General features: G+C 44.3%; 1 protein-coding gene across 2 annotated transcripts in view; it reads right to left on the bottom strand.

The window, feature by feature from the left end:
• Papss (3'-phosphoadenosine 5'-phosphosulfate synthase) overlaps positions 1-22,972 on the bottom strand; it is a 101,292-nt gene that overhangs the window by 43,849 nt on the left and 34,471 nt on the right. The window contains exons 1-2 of one of the 2 annotated variants that reach the window (XM_075878733.1): positions 2,619-2,889; positions 452-563 (exon numbers count right to left, since the gene is read on the bottom strand). In XM_075878733.1, the coding sequence (XP_075734848.1) occupies positions 452-563; positions 2,619-2,648 (142 nt within the window). In that variant the 5' untranslated portion in view covers positions 2,649-2,889. Of the gene's footprint in view, positions 1-451; positions 564-2,618; positions 2,890-22,972 lie in introns of those variants that run through there. The other variant, XM_075878734.1, reaches the window with a different exon arrangement.

The following is a 22,972-nucleotide window of genomic DNA, read 5'->3' as shown; positions in this document are numbered from 1 at the left end:
TGGAGCAGCTTTTCAACACATTTTTATCTTTTCAATGCTGGATAAACATAGCGAAAATTTGATAGCAAGCACAAGTTTTTATTAAGAAACACAAACATTCTGCTTAAAGTTAGGCCCAGTCTAAAAGGACTTTATACAGATGACCCCTTTATAGAGATTTTTAAGTTAATGCCCTTGCAAGAAACAATGGCCAATTAAGTCAACCATTTGGACAGATCCCGGCCTTTCTCTTGAGAAAGACCTGGCTTCAGCTGAAAGGTCAACCGAGAAGCACATAAACTCAATTAAAACCGAGTGGCAACCGAAGATACTTCTATCCTTCAGGCTGAATATACTCAGGATGAATGTATATAGAAAGTACTTCTGAATGAAACATATTGCTACATATTTTGCCACATACGCTTGCTCAAAAATGGAAAGCCAAGAAGTGGCTTCTTGTCCCTAAACCTACCAGTGAACCAGATGGTGCAGCCACGAAAGCCTCCCTTCTGGCCCATGATCTGACCTCGCTTGTCTCTACTGACATGGTGCTTCTGGAAGACCACATTGGTGGACTTGTGGTTCTGCAGGTGAAAAACAGGACAAGCAAACTACTGTGTTAGAGTTTGTCAATGCAAAATACAACATTAGCAAAATGCTGTATGCACAGCATCCAGCATTTCACTGCATGTGGCGAAATAAATAAGTCAACTATGCAGCACTGATGTTTTGTTGATCATCTGTAGGGTTACCCACATGCTTTGATCACATTCAGTGCAAAAAGAAACTGCCACTGTCTGGTCTAATCAAAATACCATTAAGAAAAAGAGGAAGCAATTATAATATCCTTACTTTCCTATAGATAACTATGAAGCTTGAAGTGTTGAGGCAAAAATAAATAAATAAATCTTTGGCCACAAAGAAATGAAAAGCACACTTTCAACATGACACACCAATCATACATTTAACAGACAAATATGCACCATCATAAAAAAAATGCACTTATTTCCTCTACATGATACAGAGTGCATGCTTCAGTAAATAGTAAGGTATTAGGATCCGAGTGTCCACTATGCTTTTTAATTTTCGGACCGTTGCCTTGGAAACCTAATGACAAATAACATGCAGCTCTTAAATACCCGCAGTGGGTGTACACAGCAGCTGGAAACATTCTCTACACTGTCATTTCAGAACTAATGTCAACAGCAGATGCTACCCTACTATGCAGGTTATGGTTGGGCGTCGCATTTACCAATGCATACGCAATCCGTATAGTAATGGCCGAAACCACAGCCTGTGACCATTGCGGCAGTGATGAAACAGCATATTTTGTGTAAATGCCCACACTACTGCTCGTAGAGACGGTCGCTTTGCAAAGCGATTGAACAAATGGACGACCAGACTCTTTCGAAAGTAAGAATCCTAAATCACAGACAAGACTTGATGTCGCAGAAGAAGGCCGTGAAGGTGCTTCTGCACTTTCTACATCCAACCAGTCGCTCTAAACGACTAATCAAAATGTCCTGCATGTGTGTGCATGTGTATTCTTTTTTTTTTTTAATTTAATTCATCTCTCTCTATCCTCTTTTTGATCCCTATTTCCCTGCCCCTGTATAGGGTAGCAAACCAGTTTTCTACCAGGTTAACCTCCCTGTCTTTCCCTTTTATCGAGTTTTCTCTCTCTTATACAATATAAAGGAAGTGTAACGACCTTGTTCATTTAAAAAATACATGACACTTAGTAGAGTGATAACCTTCATGTAATCGATATTGCTGATTAGAATTGAACTTCCTACCAAGCATTAATGGAGGCACAATGCAGCGTCCTTGCTAGGAAAATTACTCGGCAATGCCTGTACAACCTTCCGCGTGAACCGTAAAAAATGTTCTATACGCTCACCTAAGTTTCCAAAGAGCTTAAGCTAACTTTGTTCAGAGTGAAACACACACTATATATATATATATGAAGCTACAGCACACTCCTTGGCGATTCTATTAAGTATTGGGCCAGAGCTTTCACACCACGTAGAAAAGGTACAGTTCTTTACAACCCAAACGAAGCTATTGAATTACCTCACAACTAGATGACATTTACAGAGACCCAGGAAACGTAGTTCCTTCACCCCTATTCAACACTGAAATATCCGGGTAAGTATAAACAACCGTCACCAGCTGGAGGGCTCCAAGAAGTATGACTGAATGCGCGTACAACAGACAACAGAGCGGTTTCTGTTTCACAACATCCGCGACCAGTCGGCGCTTTTGGGTCACGGTAGTTGAGCGGCGCAAGGCCACCAAGGAATTACCAGCAGCAAAGCAATTTTGTGCTCGCTGGCCGAATGAAAAAAAAAAAAAATGCCGCAAGAGTTGCCTGTTCAACTGAAAGCAAGAGCGAACGAGGGAGTGCAAGCCCACGCCTGCGCAAGTTGATGTTATTTAGTCCCGACGTTAAAAAGCAAAACTGTCGCCTTAGGTCCGGACGCAAGTCAACAATAAGCAACTATTTCGATATAACAACACTCAGAAGTGAATGTTTATACACTGGCCTCGCATACGGGTGAAAATATATGTGCACGTAGTCGAGTAACCGCTTATACTCACGCTTGAATTGCCCAAAATAAATCCATATGTGTACTCACAGTCTCAAAGTTACAGCTGATGTTCGGCATGATGAAGCTATCAAAAAGCGGTGGCTAAACACAGTTGCTTTCGCAGGGCTTCAGACGCCTCAGTAAAGTCATACGTTGAAGAGGCAGGCGATAGATGATGACACACAGTTGCTCTCGGCGCGCTCACGTAGCGGGGCTTTCGGTGCGAGTACTGGGGTAAGTCATCTGTTGAGGAGAAGCCGGTGAACTGCAGCTGGCTCGCCGAGCGTGGGGCACCGCTGACGAACAACAAGCAGCTGAGAGGATCCCATGCAACGCGCGGAAGACTACTCGTCCAAGAAGACTGCAGCGCCACCTTTCCCTAGCAACGGCGTCGGTGCTGACGCGACCATGACCTACTACACTCCTGACCTGTTCAGATAGCGGGGTTCCTATGGGAGCGCGTGTCCCCGCTCTCGTTCAATCGCTCGCCGTAGGTGGCGCTACCTATAACCTGTTCGTCTGCTACTTTACGGCTGTTTGGACGGCGCTAGAGTAAGAACGGCTGCATTCCGTGATGAACAGCCGGCATATATGTGACTATTTTTTCACTTAGATGACTGGTCAAGTAAGCTGTTCAGTGTGACGAAAAATTTATTGCACACTGGTGGACAAATGCGAGAATCCGTAGACTTACATAGTGTAGGACAGCATATGTGATGTTGCGTCCATTTAATTGCAAAGAATTTGTGAATGACTTTTGAAATATTTGTTTCAAAATTATTTTTCATTAGTGCATAATAATTACGCAGTATGAGTGCTCTGTTGGCCGAAATATGACCACGAACACTCAAGCTGACGTCAGCGAACAGGTGCTGACTAGCGCCACGCCGCTCGTAGGTGACGGCCCTAGCGGCAGAAGGTATGAACTAGAACGTGGGCGCTGGAAGAGGTGCTCTCTGGGCAGGTCAGGAGTGTAGTAGGTCATGGACGCGACGCTCAATGCTGGCGACGCCAAGGTTACGGGCAGCAGCGACACGTATGCGAAAAATAAGAACTGCCTCGTGCCAATTGTTACCGCGCGCACTTGGCAAGGTTCTGTAGGTGCGGTTGCTGATGCTAGATAAATGACCGTAATTTCTCTAACAATCCGTGATACTGTCCCATGACAGCCTAATTCTGCCACTTCAGGCTGTTATATTATCGCGACTGTCAGCCACTCACTGTCTGCAAGAATGCCTTGGCGTTCGCAACGTGATCGAGGCGTATGTCGGGCCGGCACGTTCTTCTTCCCCTTATATTTCTCTTTTCACGTCATGCTGCATTTATTTCGTTTCAGCGGAAATGGTAAATATAGCTTGAGCAACTATCAATAATACGTTTTGGCGTGCGTGTTTAACCTTCCAATTATAAGGGACACCGAAGCTTCGGAAATTTTGACCACCTGGGGTTCTTTTACATGCACCTAAATCGAGGCACACGGACCTCAAGCTTTTTCGCATCTACCTAAAATGTGACCACCGCGGCCTGGATACGATCCTGCGATCTGCGGGTCTGCCCACTAGACCGCCGGGAGGGTACTTAGAACGGGGAAGAGGACGGAAGACGAAAGTTTTTTTTTTATTTCACGGGCATTTGTAGTTAACAGAAAAAACACTAATAATTAACAGATATAAAGTTCGAAACTGTCTAATCAGACGTTTTGCATTTCGATCTATAACTTCCCCGTTTAAGTTTTTCATCCATCTTCCTTCCTTCAAAGGGTAGTTAATTAAACAGATCTAATTACACAATACTTTAGAACACGAAATATAGTCTTAATAACTCCCAACATGCATTTGGTCACGTCATATTTGCCTGTGTTGGCATATTTTTAAGCACTGGACACACACACACACACACACACACACACACACACACACACACACACACACACACACACACACACACATATATATATATATATATATATATATATATATATATATATATATATATATATATATATATATATATATATATATATATATATATATATATATATATATATATATAGCATCGAACGCGTTATTCGAAGGTCGTAGGTTCGATTCCTGCACGGCTGGTTATTTTTTCATCCACTTTTCTTTCTTCTTATTCACATTCCATTGGTTCTAATCACTTCCCCTGTACAGTCCTTGGCATTACTGTCTGTTAGATCTCATTAATATTGTGTTAAAACACGGAAAAAACGAGCCCTTAGGTATACACTTCTTTCGCATAGATATATATATATATATATATATATATATATATATATATATATATATATATATATATATATATATATATATATATATATATATATATATATATATATATATATATATATATATATATATATATATATATAGGGAAAGAAGTGAATACACCAGGGTTCATTTTTCGGGAGATCTAACAGCCAATAATACCAAGGAAAGTAAGAACTTGCCGTGGACAGGAACCGAACCAGCGACCTCCGTATAAGGCGTTCGATGCTCTCTCTCTCTCTCTCTCTCTCTCTCTCTCTCTCTCTCTCTCTCTCTCTCTCTCTCTCTCTCTCTCTCTCTCTCAATATATATATATATATATATATATCAACGATCAATTAAAACATTAGCAAACGCACATTTATTCTCACACTGATGGTTAAAAAAGTGTTTTCTGATCGAAAACAGAAGTATTTTTTCAACGGCACGCCCTCAGTAGCTAATAGTGTCGTCCATAGGCAGGTCTGATGCATTTAAATTTTATTCTGTGTTGGTGTTCAGAATTTGGCTGCTTGCCGTGTGCACAAGTGCCACAAGATATACTCACTACGTGTGTCGACTATACATACGCCAATTGATCGTCCGCATTCTCTTACGGATAGCTGTTGTGATACGTGGGGTACAAGTCGAAGCTTGATCCTCAGCTGCGGGCCTTCCGCCACAGTGTTCATAGATAGTTCAGATTCAGTGCAATGGAAAAACCATTCATGTGTGATAAATGTGTTTAGGTGATGCGCATGTGCAATAAAGGTTAACAGAACTGCACTACAACGCATTTCTCAATAGGCTCGGAACGCAATATTTGGAGACGTCACCACCGTGATCAGCAGGTTTTAGTGAGAAGTTACCACGGCGAACAAGACGTATGCGGATAAGGATGTTGTTCCATAACTTTTGCTCCAAACGTCAAGGACCATTCAATGGAAGAATGCCCATGAGCCTGCGAAATCACACTCAAATTCGATGAGGATATCCGACGAATCAATTTTATATCGAATTAGTGAGCCCGACCTTCTATTATGCTCACCCGCATGTTTATCTACAGTACACTCAGCATAAAATTTAAAGTAATTAGCCCCCCCCCCCCCCCCCCCAGTTTCTTCCTGGCTTCGCCAGTGGCCATGTGGGTGTGCGAAATTGTGGAAATTTTCCAAGTTTCTTTTAATTGCACCTAGATTGTAGCCCTAAAAAGTATTCGGAATTCATGTATAGTGCTTCCCAACTGTAGGGCGTTAAAGGGTGACAGCAGGTACAGAATGGGTTCTGTTTTTGAAGAAACCGTCAGCAGTATGGGCCCTTCGGGTTCACCAGAGGCTATGATATTATGGCCCCGAGTTACTCCTGGTGACCAAAGCGTTTCCTAATTGGGAATAACTGGGCTGGTGAAATTTCTTGGGCGTTGAGTATACTGCATCAAATAAACATCATGGATCAATGACTTAGCTGTGGGTATACACCGAAGGCACCGTAATAATTTACAAAACACTCCTCCGGCCTCTAACGTCTCATTTAGCATTGTCGTTGAGCAAATAGCTGCAACATGTGGTGACATCAAAGAAAAAAAAGGAAAGAAAAAGTCAAAGCTTTGTCGCAAAAGCGAAGCAATGAACGCGATAGCAACAAATTGGAAGGTCACGCGAAGAATGGCAAGCAGATCGAAGAGTGCCCTGCGTTTCTCATGCGCAAATGATGCACAAAACGTGCTCACAGGTACAGATGAACGCCTATAAACCTCTCAGTTGTTGCTTTGCTGTGCCTGAAAAGCACGCCCTTTTCGCTAGGGAAGACTGTGCAATGAGTGCAGTGACCTTTGTGCACCCTGCAACTACAACAGAATCGTTCCGGTGAGATCCCAAGGCGTACGATACTCTCCATCGCGATGTAAGGGCGCGCGCATGAGCGTCCACGCACCTCCTCTCCGTGGGACAAAGAACGCGTGGGAATTAGAGCACGCGCAGCCGCGTCATGACGATGTGGCGACGCTATAGGGTTCCTCGATGCACGCGCCCCCTCTCCGCATCAAGGAACCCTAGGGGGCGCGCGCTCATTGCGCCATCTCACTGGTAGTGCTGAATACATGACAGTTACCCCGAGATGGCCATTGGCAGCGGTAAGTGGTAGATATAAATAGCTTGCCGTTTGAACGTTGAAGGAGGTGCTCCTTCAAGGCTCATGATCTAAAAGCTGAAATTTTTCTTACACCCCACGAACATCTTGCTTCAACTCAACCGGCATTTCGCTCTCTTCTTTGAGAAGTGTCCTCAAGTTTAAACGCAAATACAGCGAGATGCGTATTAGAATGCACTGATATCATGGGCTCTGCAATCACTATGCTACAGATTGACTTGGAGAAAGCCTTCGATCGGATGCCGCACGATTTTCTTATAGCCGTATTAGAGCATGTTAATGTCGGTACAGTAATAACTGGAGCTGCTAGGATGGCATACTCAGGATGTACCACTCGTCTGATTGCTAACAAATATTTAGGTAAATCGATAGAGCTTCAGTGATCCGTGCGCCAAGGGTGCCCGCTCTCTCCTCTCCTTTTTGTTCATTTACATTGAAAGCTTCTGCCTAAGTATAATACGTAGCAACATTATTAAATGGTTCCGGTTTCATGCATGTGAAGTGCGCCTGCTGGCGTAAGTGGACGACATAGCTATTTTTTGTACAAACCTTGAAAGTATCGCAGATGCAGTTAACGTAGAAAAACGTTCTTTTCAGGTTAGTGGAAATTCAATTAACTGGGCAGAGTGTCTTGATTTTTGGCATGGAAATTGGGAACTCACACCAAATTATTTCATGAACGTTCAATGGGTGACAACACCGGTAAAATACTTGGGCGTACCCTTGGAACACTACAGTGACAGTGATTCTTACTAGCGCAGACAGGCAGGTGAAATCAGTGAAAAGGCAAAAAAAAAAGCAAGGTTAGGAATTTATTCCTTTTTGCTCGTGCGACCATTTGCAACCTGTTCTTCATTGCGAAGTTGTAGTATGTCTTCCAAGTATTGCACTGCTCTCGAACGAATGAATGTGCAGAAGTTTCATCGTATTTTTGCCGTCTTTATATGGGGTTCCACGTGGGAGAAAACAAACCGGACAAACCTGCTTCGACGTGTGCGTGATGGTGGTCTGAGTTTGTCGTGCACCTGTTTCGGCGACAGATTGTAAACCGTTTCTTGTACCTTCGCAATTTTCAGGACCCTTTTTGCGCACTGTCGGTCAAATGCGATTGGCCAGTTGTTTGCCCTAGTTTGTTGTGTGTTCTGTTGAAAGGTAGACCACAAGGCTACTTTATGGAAATCTTCGAGTCCTTTAGTTTACTGAAGGCATGTTTTCTTTTGAATATTTGAGCACAGTTTCCCGTAAAAAAATGTATAAAGATTTACGCGATGTGGTTCTTCCCGTTCAACTGTACCGCACTCAGTACTCTGCTGGAACATGGAGCAAAGTGTTAAAGCGCGTTAAACGCATGCCGGTGCGTCCGGAGGTTAAAATATTCTTCTTCAAGCTTCACGCCGGTGTCTCGCCAGTTAAGACGTGGATGCCTGACAAAGGTTGATTCGTTCCATGGGGTGATCACTGCTTTTTGTGTCGAAAGCCCGAAACAATTGAGCATGTTTTTCTTGATTGTTGGGACGCGGTGTTCTTCTGGGATGTCCTACAAAGGACATTAAAGAAAGATTTCCCGCTGGACGCACAATAAATAAGGTACCTCTCAATTGCTAATGATGATGTATTTCCATATAACATTGTCATGCTATTGGCTCTGCATAGTATTTGGAGGTCGCGCATGTCTATACGTCATGCTGATGTCGATGCTCGACGAGCTATATACTTTCGAGAGTCCTTAACTTCGTTTCTGGAACTGAAAAAAAAAGCAAAATGATATGCCCGATTGGGTACCACGCATGGAATCACTATTGTACATGAAACAATTGTAGAAAATTTGTTGTGTTGAAAGTTGTTCAAGCACTGCAACAAAGAAAGAAAAAAAAGCTGCTTTGTAGCTCAGTGGTTAAGGCCTCGCACTCTCAAAGCAGAGGTCGGACGTTCGATTCCACGTGCCGCAGTCTTTTTCTGGAATATTTTTCTTTCTTGCGTTTTCATATATATATATATATATATATATATATATATATATATATATATATATATATATATATATATATATATATATACATAACCCTGCTGCGTGGATTGTGCCCGGAGGTAGGCGAAAATGTTTCATAGAGGAATAACGCCCAGTGACCCCTTTGTCTCTAACTGTGCCTCAGTGGAACTTACTCTTGCATCAAGGCTTCGCAAATGCGTTGTTATCTCGAACTGTGATTGTGTATTACATGTTCCTTTGCGAACCATAAAATTGAAAAAAAGAAACACATCGTAATTTTCTTACTAAAGAATGTTCATCACATACACTAAGCACTCACTTTAAGGGAGCCAATTTATTTTCGATGGCCAGAATTCTCGCCAGGTAAAAGTATTTTAGGCCGCATCGCGTAACATCAGAACCAGGCATTTATTTTAAATTCGCCTTCTTCATTTTTTGTCGCTGTTGTTCCCGAGGAAAAAAAATCAACATGATAAACGTGCGATATTTATATTCATGAACTAGAGATGCGCTTTCCTGCGTGCACCGCTAATCAAGCGCTTCCATATAAGCGAACTCCGGTGGACCCATGTGCACGGCTGCATTTGTTTGTCGCCGCATCGTGATTTCATTCACGGTGAGATAAGCGTCAGCATCTGCTTACGCAACAATGTTGTCGCATGCGGCACTCACCAATCAGAAGAAAATATTTAGCATTTACAACACTATGCGCTAGTCATACAGCTCTGCCAAAACACTTCAAAAGGAAACGCGGCTGCACGCGCGAAGCTTGATTGATATGTGGGGTTTAACGTCCTAAAACCACCATATGATTATGAGAGACGCCGTAGTGGAGGGCTCCGGAAATTTAGACCACCTGGGGTTCTTTAACGTGCACCCAAATCTGAGCACACGGGCCTACAACATTTCCGCCTCCATCGGAAATGCAGCCGTCGCAGTCGGGATTCGATCCCACAACCTGCGGGTCCGTAGTCCAGTACCTTAGCCACTAGACCACCGCAGCGGGGCTGCACGCGCGAAGCTTCAGTTTATATTACCAACGAAAAAAAAAGAAAAAAAATTGGAGGGCTTGCACCAGGCGCATAGCCAGAAATTTTTTGGGGGGGAGAGGGGAAGTTATGAGATTATGCGAACTTATATTCGCATAATCCCTTGAAATGGTCATTCTTCTTTTGTATATGCCATGGCAAAAAAATTTCGGGGTGTGGGGGTGGGGGTGTGGGAGGCACGAATTTGGTGTGCCAACTTTTGGCTATGCCACTGCTAGTGACGTAAGGCTGGGTCACAGCGGAGGTGGCCGACGCCTATATAGCCCGTCCTGGCTTGGAGAGATGATGCTTGGCATTGCTAAGTTTTGCGAACTTTCGAGGTGATGCCTGATTGTTCTAAGATTTGCGACAATTTTCTAGAAATTATGAGTTATGAATCGGTTAATCATTGGCAATCTATTCAAAATGGGAACGTATCGGTTGTGCATGTTTGGGGTCGGGTTATATAAACGAATCTAACAAGTTTGTAGAATTTATTGGTTATTGATTGAATAATGATTAGCTATCGATTGGCTATCAACTGGCTATCACTTAGTCATCGATGGCTAGGCTGAGCTTAACTCATCTCAACCACGCTTAGCTAGACTCAACTAGGCTAAACTAAGTTTGACGACGTTATGCGTTATACGCTATGCGTAGTTAAAGGCCATATTAGGGTGTTTTCCAATAGGAGTCCCGAAAGTTTGGGGCCCGATAGCCGAATGCACAATTTAGGTCAATTAGGAGCAAAGCGTTTCCAAATAGAGTCTGCGGCGCTTAGGCCACTCCAGAAAAGTTATCCTCGCGATGTCCAATTCGTGGGCATGTCTAATTCGCCGGAGCGCGTTCAGTTGCGCAAAAGAGAGGTTAGTCGTGACATCCTGGCGCACTAGACTACGTCGGCGCACCGAACCCGCCAGCACATTCTCAGCGTAAAAAGAAACTAAGTGGATGTAATTTAGAGTAACAGGACTCTAAACAAACTTGAGAAGTCTAATTGTGCGGCCCGCCGCGGTGGTCTAGTGGCTAAGGTACGCGGCTGCTGACCCGCAGGTCGCGGGATCAAATCCCGGCTGCGGCGGCTGCATTTCCAATGGAGGCGGAAATGTTGTAGGCCCGTGTGCTCAGATTTGGGTGCACGTTAAAGAACCCCAGGTGGTCGAAATTTCCGGAGCCCTCCACTAGAGTGTCTCTAATAATCATATGGTAGTTTTGGGACGTTAAACCCCACATACCAATCAATCAATCAATCAATCAATCAATCAATCAATCAATCCACTTCAGGCACAATTCCTTATCGTCGTCAGCCACTGCATGAAAAATTAGCACAAAATTCCTTGCAAGTGTTAAGCGGATACCATGCTTCTCCGAAGAATGACGAAGAATAGCATATCGAATACCAGCCCACTTACACAAAAACTTTTATTATTAGTGCCGTAGTGGGTATCAAGCAAGTGTGCTGGCAGCAGTTATCCAATGAGTGTCTATGGAAGGCTCTGAAAGGCCACTCTTCTAGCTTTCGCTGTGACTGTGCTGCTCCTGCCGCGCAGGCCTGGCGTTCTTTTTGTATTATTATTCCTTCAATCAATCGCGCAGAACTCAATTCGCTGTTGCTGTGCAACGCAGGCGCCAGGAAATCGACGAAACGGTTCCGGTACCTTCTACGCACTCAGCCATTAGTCAATTATCCCTATTTATGCACACATCGCCGCAAACCTTGCACACGCGCGGCCGCACTGTTGGCGGCGGCCAAGCGGGATGCTCGGCTGGCAGGCGGTGGCCTTCGGCGACTGGCGCCCAGCCAGCCGCATCGACAGCCTTAATGGTGAGCTACGTCCGGACGACTCGCGCGCGCAGTGGCCGAAGCCAATCGACGGACACTCGTGCGCCCAGACGCGAGCGATAACGATGCGAAAATTGCGCACGCGAAGGACGCGCCTATAGTTGAAGTCCAAACGCACGGAACAGGCATGTCATTGACGCGTGTGCGACGACCATGGGTCTCCTGTTGACAGGGAAGGCTCGAGAGCGCTCTCCGCATCACGTGTCACGCGGTTCAGTTCTCGCGCGGGTTATCGCCGCCGATAGCGCAGCAGCATACCTCCAGCGCACCACCCGCCCCGCACGAAAGCTTTCCCATCAGCAGCGACCCCGACTTCCCACTCCGGACAAACGAGGAAACGGGGGTGTGGAGCGACGGAAAAGTGGCCTCGTTTTCGTCGGCTTGTTTTCGCTTGCAGGACTGAGAGGAAATCGAAAAAAAGGGGAGGGGGGTGGCGGGAGACTTGTGGTGCCTTGTTAAGCCATCGCCGGAGAAATCTCGAAGCGTTAAATATGTGTACATCAAGGGCATCGCAACCATTTTTTTGTACATATGTATACATGCTGATGAGTTTTCTATCAATGGGTCATACGCACTTGGAAAGAGGAGAGCCACAACTTATCGGTTACCGTATTTTTATTTGCCAATGGTTTCGACCAATGGAAAATAAAATGATGAGGTTGAAACCCTCAAACCCACACTTTGGTCAATGGCCTATATCCTACATTGAACGTTCATTAGCAACATCTGATTCAGGGCAGCAACCTCCGTGCAGGCTTGGGGGCCCACGTTTGGGGCCACATTCTCAGTGACATTGCGGGATATCAGTTTCAGCCTGCGTTGACGCGGTCAGGACATTGTCATGCTAAGACGTACGCTTGTCGCTCCTATGATGTACTCGTTTGACATAAAGATGACGTCATTCCATTCGGCAATCGACCGACTGATTGGGGTTTACGGTAAGAAACAGTAACCGTGGCTCCCTACCACGCCATCACTTCTTCCATCGTTTTCCCGCCTCGGAATGCAGCTGCTCCGGCTCGTAATAGAATGATCGCTATTCGGCTGTGTAGCATGTCACAGCCACGAAGCCATCATGACAGCAAGCGATCGGCCCAGAATATAACCGAGCTGTCACCCAAGTTAATTGCACGTCATTTCAGTACAAACGTACGTTGACTTTAAAGATAACTAAACGCCTGTTCTAAATTGGTGCCTCGTCTCATCTGGCGTCGCAAATGAGTGAGCTCTTCGTTTCTTACAGCGAAAGCTGTTATGAGACCACAACTCGGGTCGGGCGCTGCGACCGCCACCGCCGATGTCCGTAACCACATTGCAAGAAATTGGAAGAAAAATAAAGCTAGCACCAGTGACAGAGTGGGGCTCGTAACCGGGCCCGCTGGGTGCCAGCCCAGTATTCTACCACTGAGCAACGCTGGTACTTGAGGCTAGTTAGCAAACTTGCCTCAGGCAGCCTTGATGTCCAGAAAGCAATCGCGTTAATACGACTTATAAAGCGTTTTAAAACAGCAATACAACAACCAGTCGTCGCACAATGCGAGTAGCGTAACAAGTGGGTCGTCCAATGCCCCAACCCATTACGAAAGCTTGTTTTTGTTCACCTATTGCACGTGGCACATACACATGTCAGGCAAAATTCCTGATCGTCGTCAGCCACAGCATGAACAATTGGCACAAAATTCCTAGCAAGTGTTTAGCGGTATCACGCTTCTCAAAAGAATGACGAAAAATAGCACAGCGAATTCCGGCCTACTATCCTTTTTTATTGATGATTAATATTACGATGAAAATAGCATACCAAATGCCAGCCCACTTACATAAAAACTTTTATTATTAACGCTGTAGTGGGTATTAAGCAAGTGTGCTTGCAGCAGTTATCCAATGAGTGTTTAGAAAAGGCTCTGAGAGGCCGCTCTGCTAGCTTTCGCTGTGACTGTGATGCACCTTCCACGCAGGCCTGGCGTTTTTTGCTGTTGGGGGAAAATGCGCGGCTTTCATTTTGGCAATGTAACTGTACCTTTTTGGCACTGTCCGGCCTGGAGTAAGCGCTTGCACTTTAGATCGGCCGTATTTTTGGGAATGTAGCGTCCCTACGTTGTTGACAGCTCCGGCTCCTTCTCTCTGTTATGTTTCTTTTTCTTTCTTTCTTTCTTTCTTTCTTTCTTTCTTTCTTTCTTTCTTTCTTTCTTTCTTTCTTTCTTTCTTTCTTTCTTTCTTTCTTTCTTTCTTCCTTTCTTTCTTTCTTTCTTTCTTTCCGTATGGCACCACTTGCGTAGCCCCAAAGGGAAGGGGAAAGTCGAAACGTGATTTTTTTTCAGGCTGCAGCCGGCTAAATTACCCTGCTATTGATGAACACTTAGTATGGGCTACCTGCTAGCATTGTTGCTGGATTTTGCGCTTTCTGAGAGAATCTGGGCGTCTGTCGCTAAACTAAGCCCCTAGCGGAATGGCGAACTAGTCGGTCTATTGTTTTTTGTCAGTTATTATTATTTTTATTTGCAAAATACTGTTAGTCTAAAGAGTCTGTAAGTAGGAGTGGGGATACAAAGATGAAGAAAACCGTACATACTACGCAAAAGGAAGCAATAACAAAAGCGATAACAGCATGTTACACACTAAGTGTTCAACAGCAATTTTATCATCAGCTGAGATTATCGTTTTCTTGTTCATCACAACACTACAGAATTACACTGTTACCATTATATCTTAAATACGAAAACATACGTACTTCAAATGAAAGAATATGTGCATCTCATTACATATAAGGGGACCGAGAGCTAAAGTTATGTACCGTCAAAAGAAAAACAAACACAAAAAAGGCATACAGGTAGAAATGTACAAGTGAACGTAGACAAATTATATCAGTAAACTGGCACATTTACACAGTGGTCAAATGAGTCTGAAGTGTCGGAATGAAATCTGTTGTGGTCGTGCGTTCCACGACATCGGCAGGGAGCTCGTTCCATTTTCTTACCGTTCGTGGGAAAAATGTGTTGTGAAATACATCTGTTCGGCAGTTACAGTACCACATTTTTTTTAATGATAAGAGCGTGGGATTCGCTTACTTACAGGTTGAATGAAATGACCCTTTTATATTCCCATTTTATTATGGTAAATCTTGTATAAGTATCCTAGTCTTTCCATGTGACGTTGCAGTTCCAGGGGTTCCAGTTCAGCCCTTTCCACTAGCGTGCTTACCGGTGTCCGCCAGCTGTACATAGTAATTAAAAAAAAAAAACCAAGCGCACAGATTTTTTTAACACTTTCCAAGTCGGCAATGCTCATTTTTGTGTCAGGGTCCCATACTATTGATGCGTATTCAATGATTGGTCGGATAAACGTTTGATAGGCTAATAACTTCATATCTTGAGGAGCTTGGCACAAAGTTCGTCTTAAGTATGCTAGTTTACTTTCTGCTTTTTTCTTTATGTAAAAAAAACGTGCTCATTTCACTGAAGATCCGATGTGAATATGACGCCTAGCTATTTAAAAGACCTGACTTCGAATAAGATGGTTCAATTTAAGCAATAGCTATGTTGTAGCGGAAAATTCTTTCTAGTTCTCCTCATGAGAACTGATTTGATTGATTGGTTTGTGGAGTTTAACAACCCAAGACCACCACATGATTATGAGAAACGCTATAGTGGAGAGCTCCGGAAATTTCGACCACCTGGCTCTTTAACGTGCGTCTAAATCTGAGCACACGGGCCTACAACATTTCCGCCTCCATCGAAAATTCAGCCGCGCAGCTGGGATTCGATCTCGTGACCTGTGGGTCAGCAGCCGAGTACCTTAGCCACTAGATTACCGCGGCGGGGATCCTCATGAGAACTGTTTTTTGGGGGTTAATTTTCGTATGCCAGGTTTCCCACCATTTTTCAACGTGCTGAAGAGCTTCTTTTAGTTGGACGTGGTCATGAAGGTTGTCAATTATGTGATAAATTACGAAGTAATTTGCGAACAGTTTACTTTTGACCGGTACTTGATCAATTATGTCATTTATAAGTATTAGGAAGAATAACAGCCCTAACACCGAGCCTCGTGGAACGCCCGATCCAACAGCTGCAGGAGTGGAGCAAACATCATTGATTGAACACATTGCTGTCTGTGGTGCAAGTAGACCTCTATCCGTGACACTAATGCAGTATCCTTTAGTATCATCCTAACCTTTAATATCAGTTTTTTAATGCGAAACACAATAAAAATATTTCTGGAAATCCACAAAAAGTACGTCTGTTTGAGATTGAGCATCAATAGCAGCAGCAAAATCATGCAGGGTTTCAAGGAGTGCCGTCACTGTAGATTTATCTTTGTAAAAACCATGTTGCCTATCATCAATAAGGTTGTTCTTTCTCAGAAAGAACGATATATGCGCGAAAATTATGTGCTATAGTATACATATTTGAACGGGAGCACAGTAGTCCCGCCGCGGTGGTCTAGTGGCTAAGGTATACTCGGCTGCTGACCCACAGGTCGTGGGATCGAATCCCAGCTGCGGCGGCTGCATTTCCGATGGAGGCGGAAGTGTTGTAGGCCCGTGTGCTCAGATTTGAGAGCACGTTAAAGAACCCCAGGTGGTCAAAATTTCCGGAGACCTTCACTACGGCGTCTCTCATAATCATGTGGTCGTTTTGGGACGTTAAACCCCACATATCAATGAATCAAACAGGACCGCAGTAGGGAGATTGGCCTGTAACAAGTTACTTGGCGCGACTCCCCACTTTTCGGTATTGGAATAATTTTATTGCATACTTGCATTATCTCAATCTTGTAAATTACCCCCATATCATCGCGCGCTCCGCCTTTCATGCCTTATACAAGTGAGCGAGCTGGGCCACCTGTTGCCCAAATAACTGCGCCACATTTTGCGGCTGCTCACGGCGCACGGCATCTGCCCCATCCAGGACACGTTCCACTGCTGTCATGGCAATGATGCGCTCCGCTCGCGTAAACAGGCTCACACGCCTGAAAAGTTTCCTAGAAATGCGCGCTCTTTCTCGCGCGTACGTGTCTGCGGCTCTCCCTCGCATGCATTGCAGTAACCGAAATGCTGCCACGTGTGCCCTCGTCCGTATAAACAAGCACTGTTTGACTCCCGATACGCTACGAGCAGAGGTTGCGTTACAAAACCAGGGTTCATCATTTCTTCGGTGAGCTGATGGATCCGTAATTTGTTGCCTGAATCATGCCGAGTGATGTCGACAGTGAACGGACAATTGCGAAAGTGGTGTTGGACAGTGATGTGCTGTGGCGGCTACACGCGCAAGACCGAATCACACTTGTTCTTAGAGTGATCATTATATGTAGCCGCCTATTGCGAAAAGAAGCCACTGGCCGACGTCGAAATGAGACCACGTGCTGCGTGCTGCGCCTGTATAGAACAAACATGGGTGAACACACAAAATGACTACGAGAGTTGCGAACGCAGTTTTGAGTCGACCACTCGCCCACCTTTGTTTGAGACATGTTTGAGTTAGAGACATGTCGTGTACAGTCTCTCTGCTCATTTTCCTCTCCAACACACATTCACCACAGCGAACGAGAAGTTGTGATGCTGAATCGCTCTTGGGACGGTGCTGCACAGCCACCGCATTGAAGTGCTCGCACAAGGGCAGTATACTGAGGTTCAGCTGGAAATGCACAGCCGTTTTCTGGCTTACATTTTAAAAATGAACGTTGCGTTAGTTAAGCGCCAGATTGAACCGGAAGTTATACGTTCATATCTCCGGGCTTGATTCACAAATATTTTTGTTCGTCCCAACTGTTCTTAATCAAGTATATGTTTCCTTCGTTATCGCGATTCTCGCAATCACAAGTATAGCTGCTTCGCCAGTGTATGTTTTTATGAACAGAAAGAACAAAATATTTTGCGCACCTTGTCCACAAACGATAGTCATCATCATACTTCATGTTAACTGTATCTTAGAACGTACCCACTACACACATTAAATTCACAGTGCGATTAGTGACTAAAACGTACCCGTAACCAGCTCCTGGTCGTCACAGAATCGGTGACGTTCTGTCTAAGTCTGGACGCATGGCGACCGCCTTCACCTTCCTCCCTGTATTCTGCTTTTGTGATTCGATGGGACAATTCTTAAAATGGCGTTACAATGAAAAGCTGTGCTAGTTTCATGAAAGCAAAAAAAAAAAGCAAGCCTTTTAATCGAGTGCAACCCATGAGTGCAGAACGCGGCACTCTTCTGGCTTCGCTTGTTGATCAGATGGTCTTTTTTTTTTTCCTTCACCAGAGCCCTCCATACTATAAAGCCTGCAAACTTCGAAGTGCAGTAAGTTTCCAGCCCATCCGGATTTCTTGCAGAGGAACCGCAATTATAAGTGCTCTTATATGGGCGGCGCTAATCTACAGCAAAAAAAAAAAAAAAAGAAAAAGCCCATTTAAGAGTAAATACGCCCAAACATTGACTTTGCCTATTGTACACCTTGACCCGACATTCCCGAATGAGAACGAGCTTAAATAAAAGCCCAAAAACATTTTCTTTCCTTATCACATGCAAGCTTCGCCAACAGCGCGGCAGCCTTTTCGATGGATGGATGGATGGATGCTATGAGCGTCCCCTTTATAACGGGGTGGTGACAAGTATGCCACCAGGCTCGACAAAAAAAAAATAACCTTTTTTTCTTTTTTTTTATGTTGGCCTAATGCCTCTACTTCGATAAATTCTATCTTAATGGAAAAAAGGTAAATTTTCAGCTTAAGTTCTCTGCCATTTACGGCACACTGTCCATATTTTATTTTTCCAATATTTATTTTTGTCCTTTCTCTCTAATTTTCTGCCACCAATACTCTAACCGTCTCTTACTTATTTCAATCGCGGGTGTGTTCAGCTTTCCATTGTTGTCCCTAAAACCCAAGGCTTCCTGTAGGCTCGTGCCCAAACGTACACCTGGGTGGATATCTCCACATTCAATCAGAACATGCTCCGCCGTTTCCTTATCTTTCCCGCAGCATGTGCATTGTTCTTCTTCTTTACTGAATCTTGCTTTATAACTACGCGTTCTAAGGCAACCCGATCTCGCTTCAAACAGTAAAGCGCTTCCCCTTGAATTATCGTAAAATGCCTCCCTCCTTATTTCATTTTCGCCCTTTCGGTAGTTACTCAAAGCCGGTTTTTTCTCCATAGCTGCCATCCAGTAAATCCTCTCCGCCTCCCTGACTTTTCCCTTAACGCTCTTTGTTGACATATGGCTCACAATACCAGCCGTATATTTACTAGTGAGTCTTCTAGTTCTTTTTCTCCACTGTGTGTCCACGCTCTTCCTATGCAAATAACGGAACACCTTCTCTGCCCATCTACTCTCCTTCATATTTCTTAGCCTTTCTTCGAACCTTATTTTGCTCTGCGCTTCCCTCGCCTCAAAACCTGCCCACCCCATATCGCCCTTTACAGCCTCGTTTGTCGTCTTCCCGTGAGCACCCAACGCGAGGCGTCCCACAGTCCTTTGATTTACATCCATTCCCGATTGCACCTCTGCCCTCATGCACACCACTGAGTTCCCAAAAGTAAGCCCTGGAACCATTACACCCTTCCACAGACCTCGAAGCACCTCATACCTATTGTATCCCCACAACGCTCTGTGCTTCATTATTGCCGCATTCCTCTTTCCTTTTGCTGCCGAGGCTTTTTCCTGTACCTCCATGTATCTATCACTCTCATTTACCCATACTCCAAGGTACTTGTATTCACTTACCCTCGGTATTTCTTGGCCTTGTATGGACACCGTCTGATCACAGGGATCATTGAATACCATCAAACCACACTTCGTTACACTGAATCCTAGTCCAAGAGCTTCACCTTCCCTTCCGCATATATTCGCCAGCTGCTGTATATCATCTCGACTGTCCGCAAATAAGACGATATCGTCCGCATAAAATAAACCTGGAAGCTTCTGCTCAATCATCATGCCGCCCTGTTTGTGTGACAGATTAAAACCAATGTTGCTACCTTCTAGCGCTTTTTCCATACTCACCATGTACAGCATGAATAACAGTGGGGACAAAGGACATCCCTGTCTCAGACCCCTGCTAACCTCAACGTTCTCTTTGCTACGCATTCCTTCCCACTCTATGCAAACTGTATTTTCTCGGTATATCTCCCTCAAAAGGTGTATACAGTCGTCGCCCATGCCCATTCCTTTCAATATATCCCACAAAATTTCCTGATTAACGTTGTCGTATGCCCCAGTGATGTCTAGAAAAGCCACGTACAAGGGCCTATTCTCTATTTTAGATATTTCTATACACTGAGTGAGAACAAACAGGTTATCGTCTAACCGCCTGTCGACTCGAAATCCGTTCTGAAGTTCTCCCAAAATATCGTTATGTTCGGCCCATGTTTCTATTTTCATTTTTACTGCTTGCATCGCCAACCTGTATAGTACCGATGTAATGGTTAGTGGTCTATACGAGCGAATCTTGTCCTTTTCTCCCTTGCCTTTATAGATTAAGTTCATTCTACTTTGTCGCCAACTGTCCGGTATTTGTCCGTCCTTTAAGCTTTTTTCTACTGCTTTTAACAATGCTTCTTTAGTGTTATGTTCTAGTTCGTTAATGAGGCTAACGGGAATCCCATCTAAACCCGCGGCAGTGCGCTTTGGAATTTTTCCTTCGGCCTTTTTCCAGTTGAAATTATCTAGTACCAGCTCTTCCTCTGTTGCTTTCTCCGCCACACTTTTACTCACCGGGGAGATCCCCTGGACGCTCTTTTGAAACGAATCGGCTGTTACCTTTTGGATGTAACCTAGCGCTTCGTACCCTTCCAATTGATTTCCTCCTTCATCTAGAATATGTTGTTGCGTTGTGACAGACTTCCTACCTAGCGCCTTTATGTGGCTCCAAAAAATCCTAGGCGCGGCCTCCTTTTTTTCGTGTATCTCTGTCATCCAGCGTTCACTTTCACCTTTAATTTTTGCCTCTACCAATTTCTGTACAAGGGATTTTTTCTCCAAATATATTTCCCATATTTTTTTTACTTCGTCCTGCGGCCGCTTCTCCTTTTTTGCCTTTCTATGCTCCCGTGATGCTTCGCGTCGCTTCTCGATCGCCTCCCGGATTTCCTTGTTCCACCAACTTTTTGGCTTCCTTTTTCCTTTCCAGCAAACGGTTTTCTTCTCTTTCCCTATCTCCTTCGTCATTAGATGTAACAGCTCCCTATACTCCCAGTCCTTGCCTGGTATTTCGCCTACTTCTTCCTCGACTCTTGCGGCTATATTTATTATTTGCTTGTCATTTAAATACGAGCTGCCAGACTTTGATTCCATGCTCATATTTTTAGTTTCGTATCCCATTTGTAATGTTATTCGTTTATGATCACTACCCAAGCTGTTAATGCCTTCCTCGTCTATCCTCATTTCTGTCAGTTTGTGGTAAATTCCTTCAGTCATGAGACAATAATCAATACTTGATTGCTTGTTTCCGACTTCCCATGTGATCTGGCCGTCACATTTAGGCCCCGTGTTAACTATCTCCAGACTATGTTGCTCGCAAAGATCTAGTAATAACTTCCCATTGGTGTCTGAATATCCGTCAAGGTCATGTATGTGGGCATTCATGTCCCCTAGAAGGATGATTTCGGCCCCATTACCAAATTCCTTAATATCCGCACTCATGCAATCCACTATCTCCTGATTCTTTTCTCTGCAGTTATTCCCCGTCCACAAGTAGGCTACCCCTAGCCACGTTTCCTTTCCACCTACTGTGCCCAGAACCCAGAGGTGCTCTGAACACGTCTGTTTCACTCTAACCCATTTGGCTCCGCGGTGAATTAGCATTCCTACACCCCCACCTTTCCTTTCCGATATGGTCCTGTTACACCCTTCCCAAACATAATTTTTAATATGTGGTGGCTCTTCCAAGTCTCTAAGGTGTGTTTCTGTAACCGCATACACGCCTATCTGTTCTTTGTTTAACTGCTCCTCAATCTCTAACCATTTTGCCTTCTTTCTGCCACCCTGCATGTTTATGTAACTAATTGCAACACGCGCCTTTTTCCTTTTTCTTTTACCTTTTTTCTGGTTTTTCGCAATTCTACCTGTCAAAGCATCCTCCTGGTTGTTTTCCCTGTTACGAGCTACCCCGGACTCCGAAGGGCCCGTGAGCCCCCCAAAAAAGCTACTGCGCGTCCTGCCAGTCGCCAGCCCACCTCGTGTCCAAGCCTCTTATCGAAATGAATCTTGTCTCTTTGGAATCCACCCCACCTGTGCACTTCCCTGTTTAAATCCACTACCTCGAAACCCTTCTCTCGAAACCCTTTTCGGCCATATGAAGGAGCGCCGCGGTGCGGAGAAAAGAGAGGGCAACACCCACCTTGGAAACACGCTCTCTCCGTGCGATTGGGACGGCTATATATATATATATATATATATATATATATATATATATATATATATATATATATATATATATATATATATATATATATATATATATATATATATATATATATATATATATATATATATATATATATATATATATATATATATATACTACATGCAGCACCTCAGAATCCCATACACTGTCATGACTGTGAAACGTCGCAGACACCAGACGGTGCTGCGGCGGCAAGCATGGCAGCCTCCTTGGGAAATTTGTGTTATATGACAACTGTCGCGCCTTTGTTTTGCAGATACTCGTGTGGCACGTGCGTGCGAGAGCAGACGATACTCCGCACGACGTGCGTCACAGCCTTCTGGGGTCACGTGACCAAAACACCTACAGCTCTACGTAACTGCCGAACTCGGTGCACAGAAACCATGACCGAAAATTGCCTACATAAATAAGGCGAATCATTCAGTGGGAAAAAATTAATCTTGCATGCGTGTATCACGCTTCCTGGAGCTGTAAGAAACGCTTGCAGCAAATAACGCGCCAGTCACAAATATGATGGCACTACCCCTTTAACAACATGATTGATTGATTTGTGGGGTTTAACGTCTCAAAACCACGCTATGATTATGAGAGACGCCGTAGTGGAGGGCTCCGGAAATTTCGACCAGCTGGGGTTCTTTAACGTGCACCCAAATCTGAGCAAATGGGCCTACAACATTTCCGCCTCCATCGGAAATGCAGCCGCCCCCTTTAACAACAAATTCATGGATTTGTAATG

Source organism: Rhipicephalus microplus, chromosome X (assembly GCF_043290135.1).
Source record: "Rhipicephalus microplus isolate Deutch F79 chromosome X, USDA_Rmic, whole genome shotgun sequence".
Taxonomy (NCBI): Eukaryota; Metazoa; Arthropoda; class Arachnida; order Ixodida; family Ixodidae; genus Rhipicephalus; species Rhipicephalus microplus.
The sequence above is the reverse complement of the archived record's forward strand: the minus strand, read 5'-3'. Positions and strand labels throughout refer to the sequence as shown.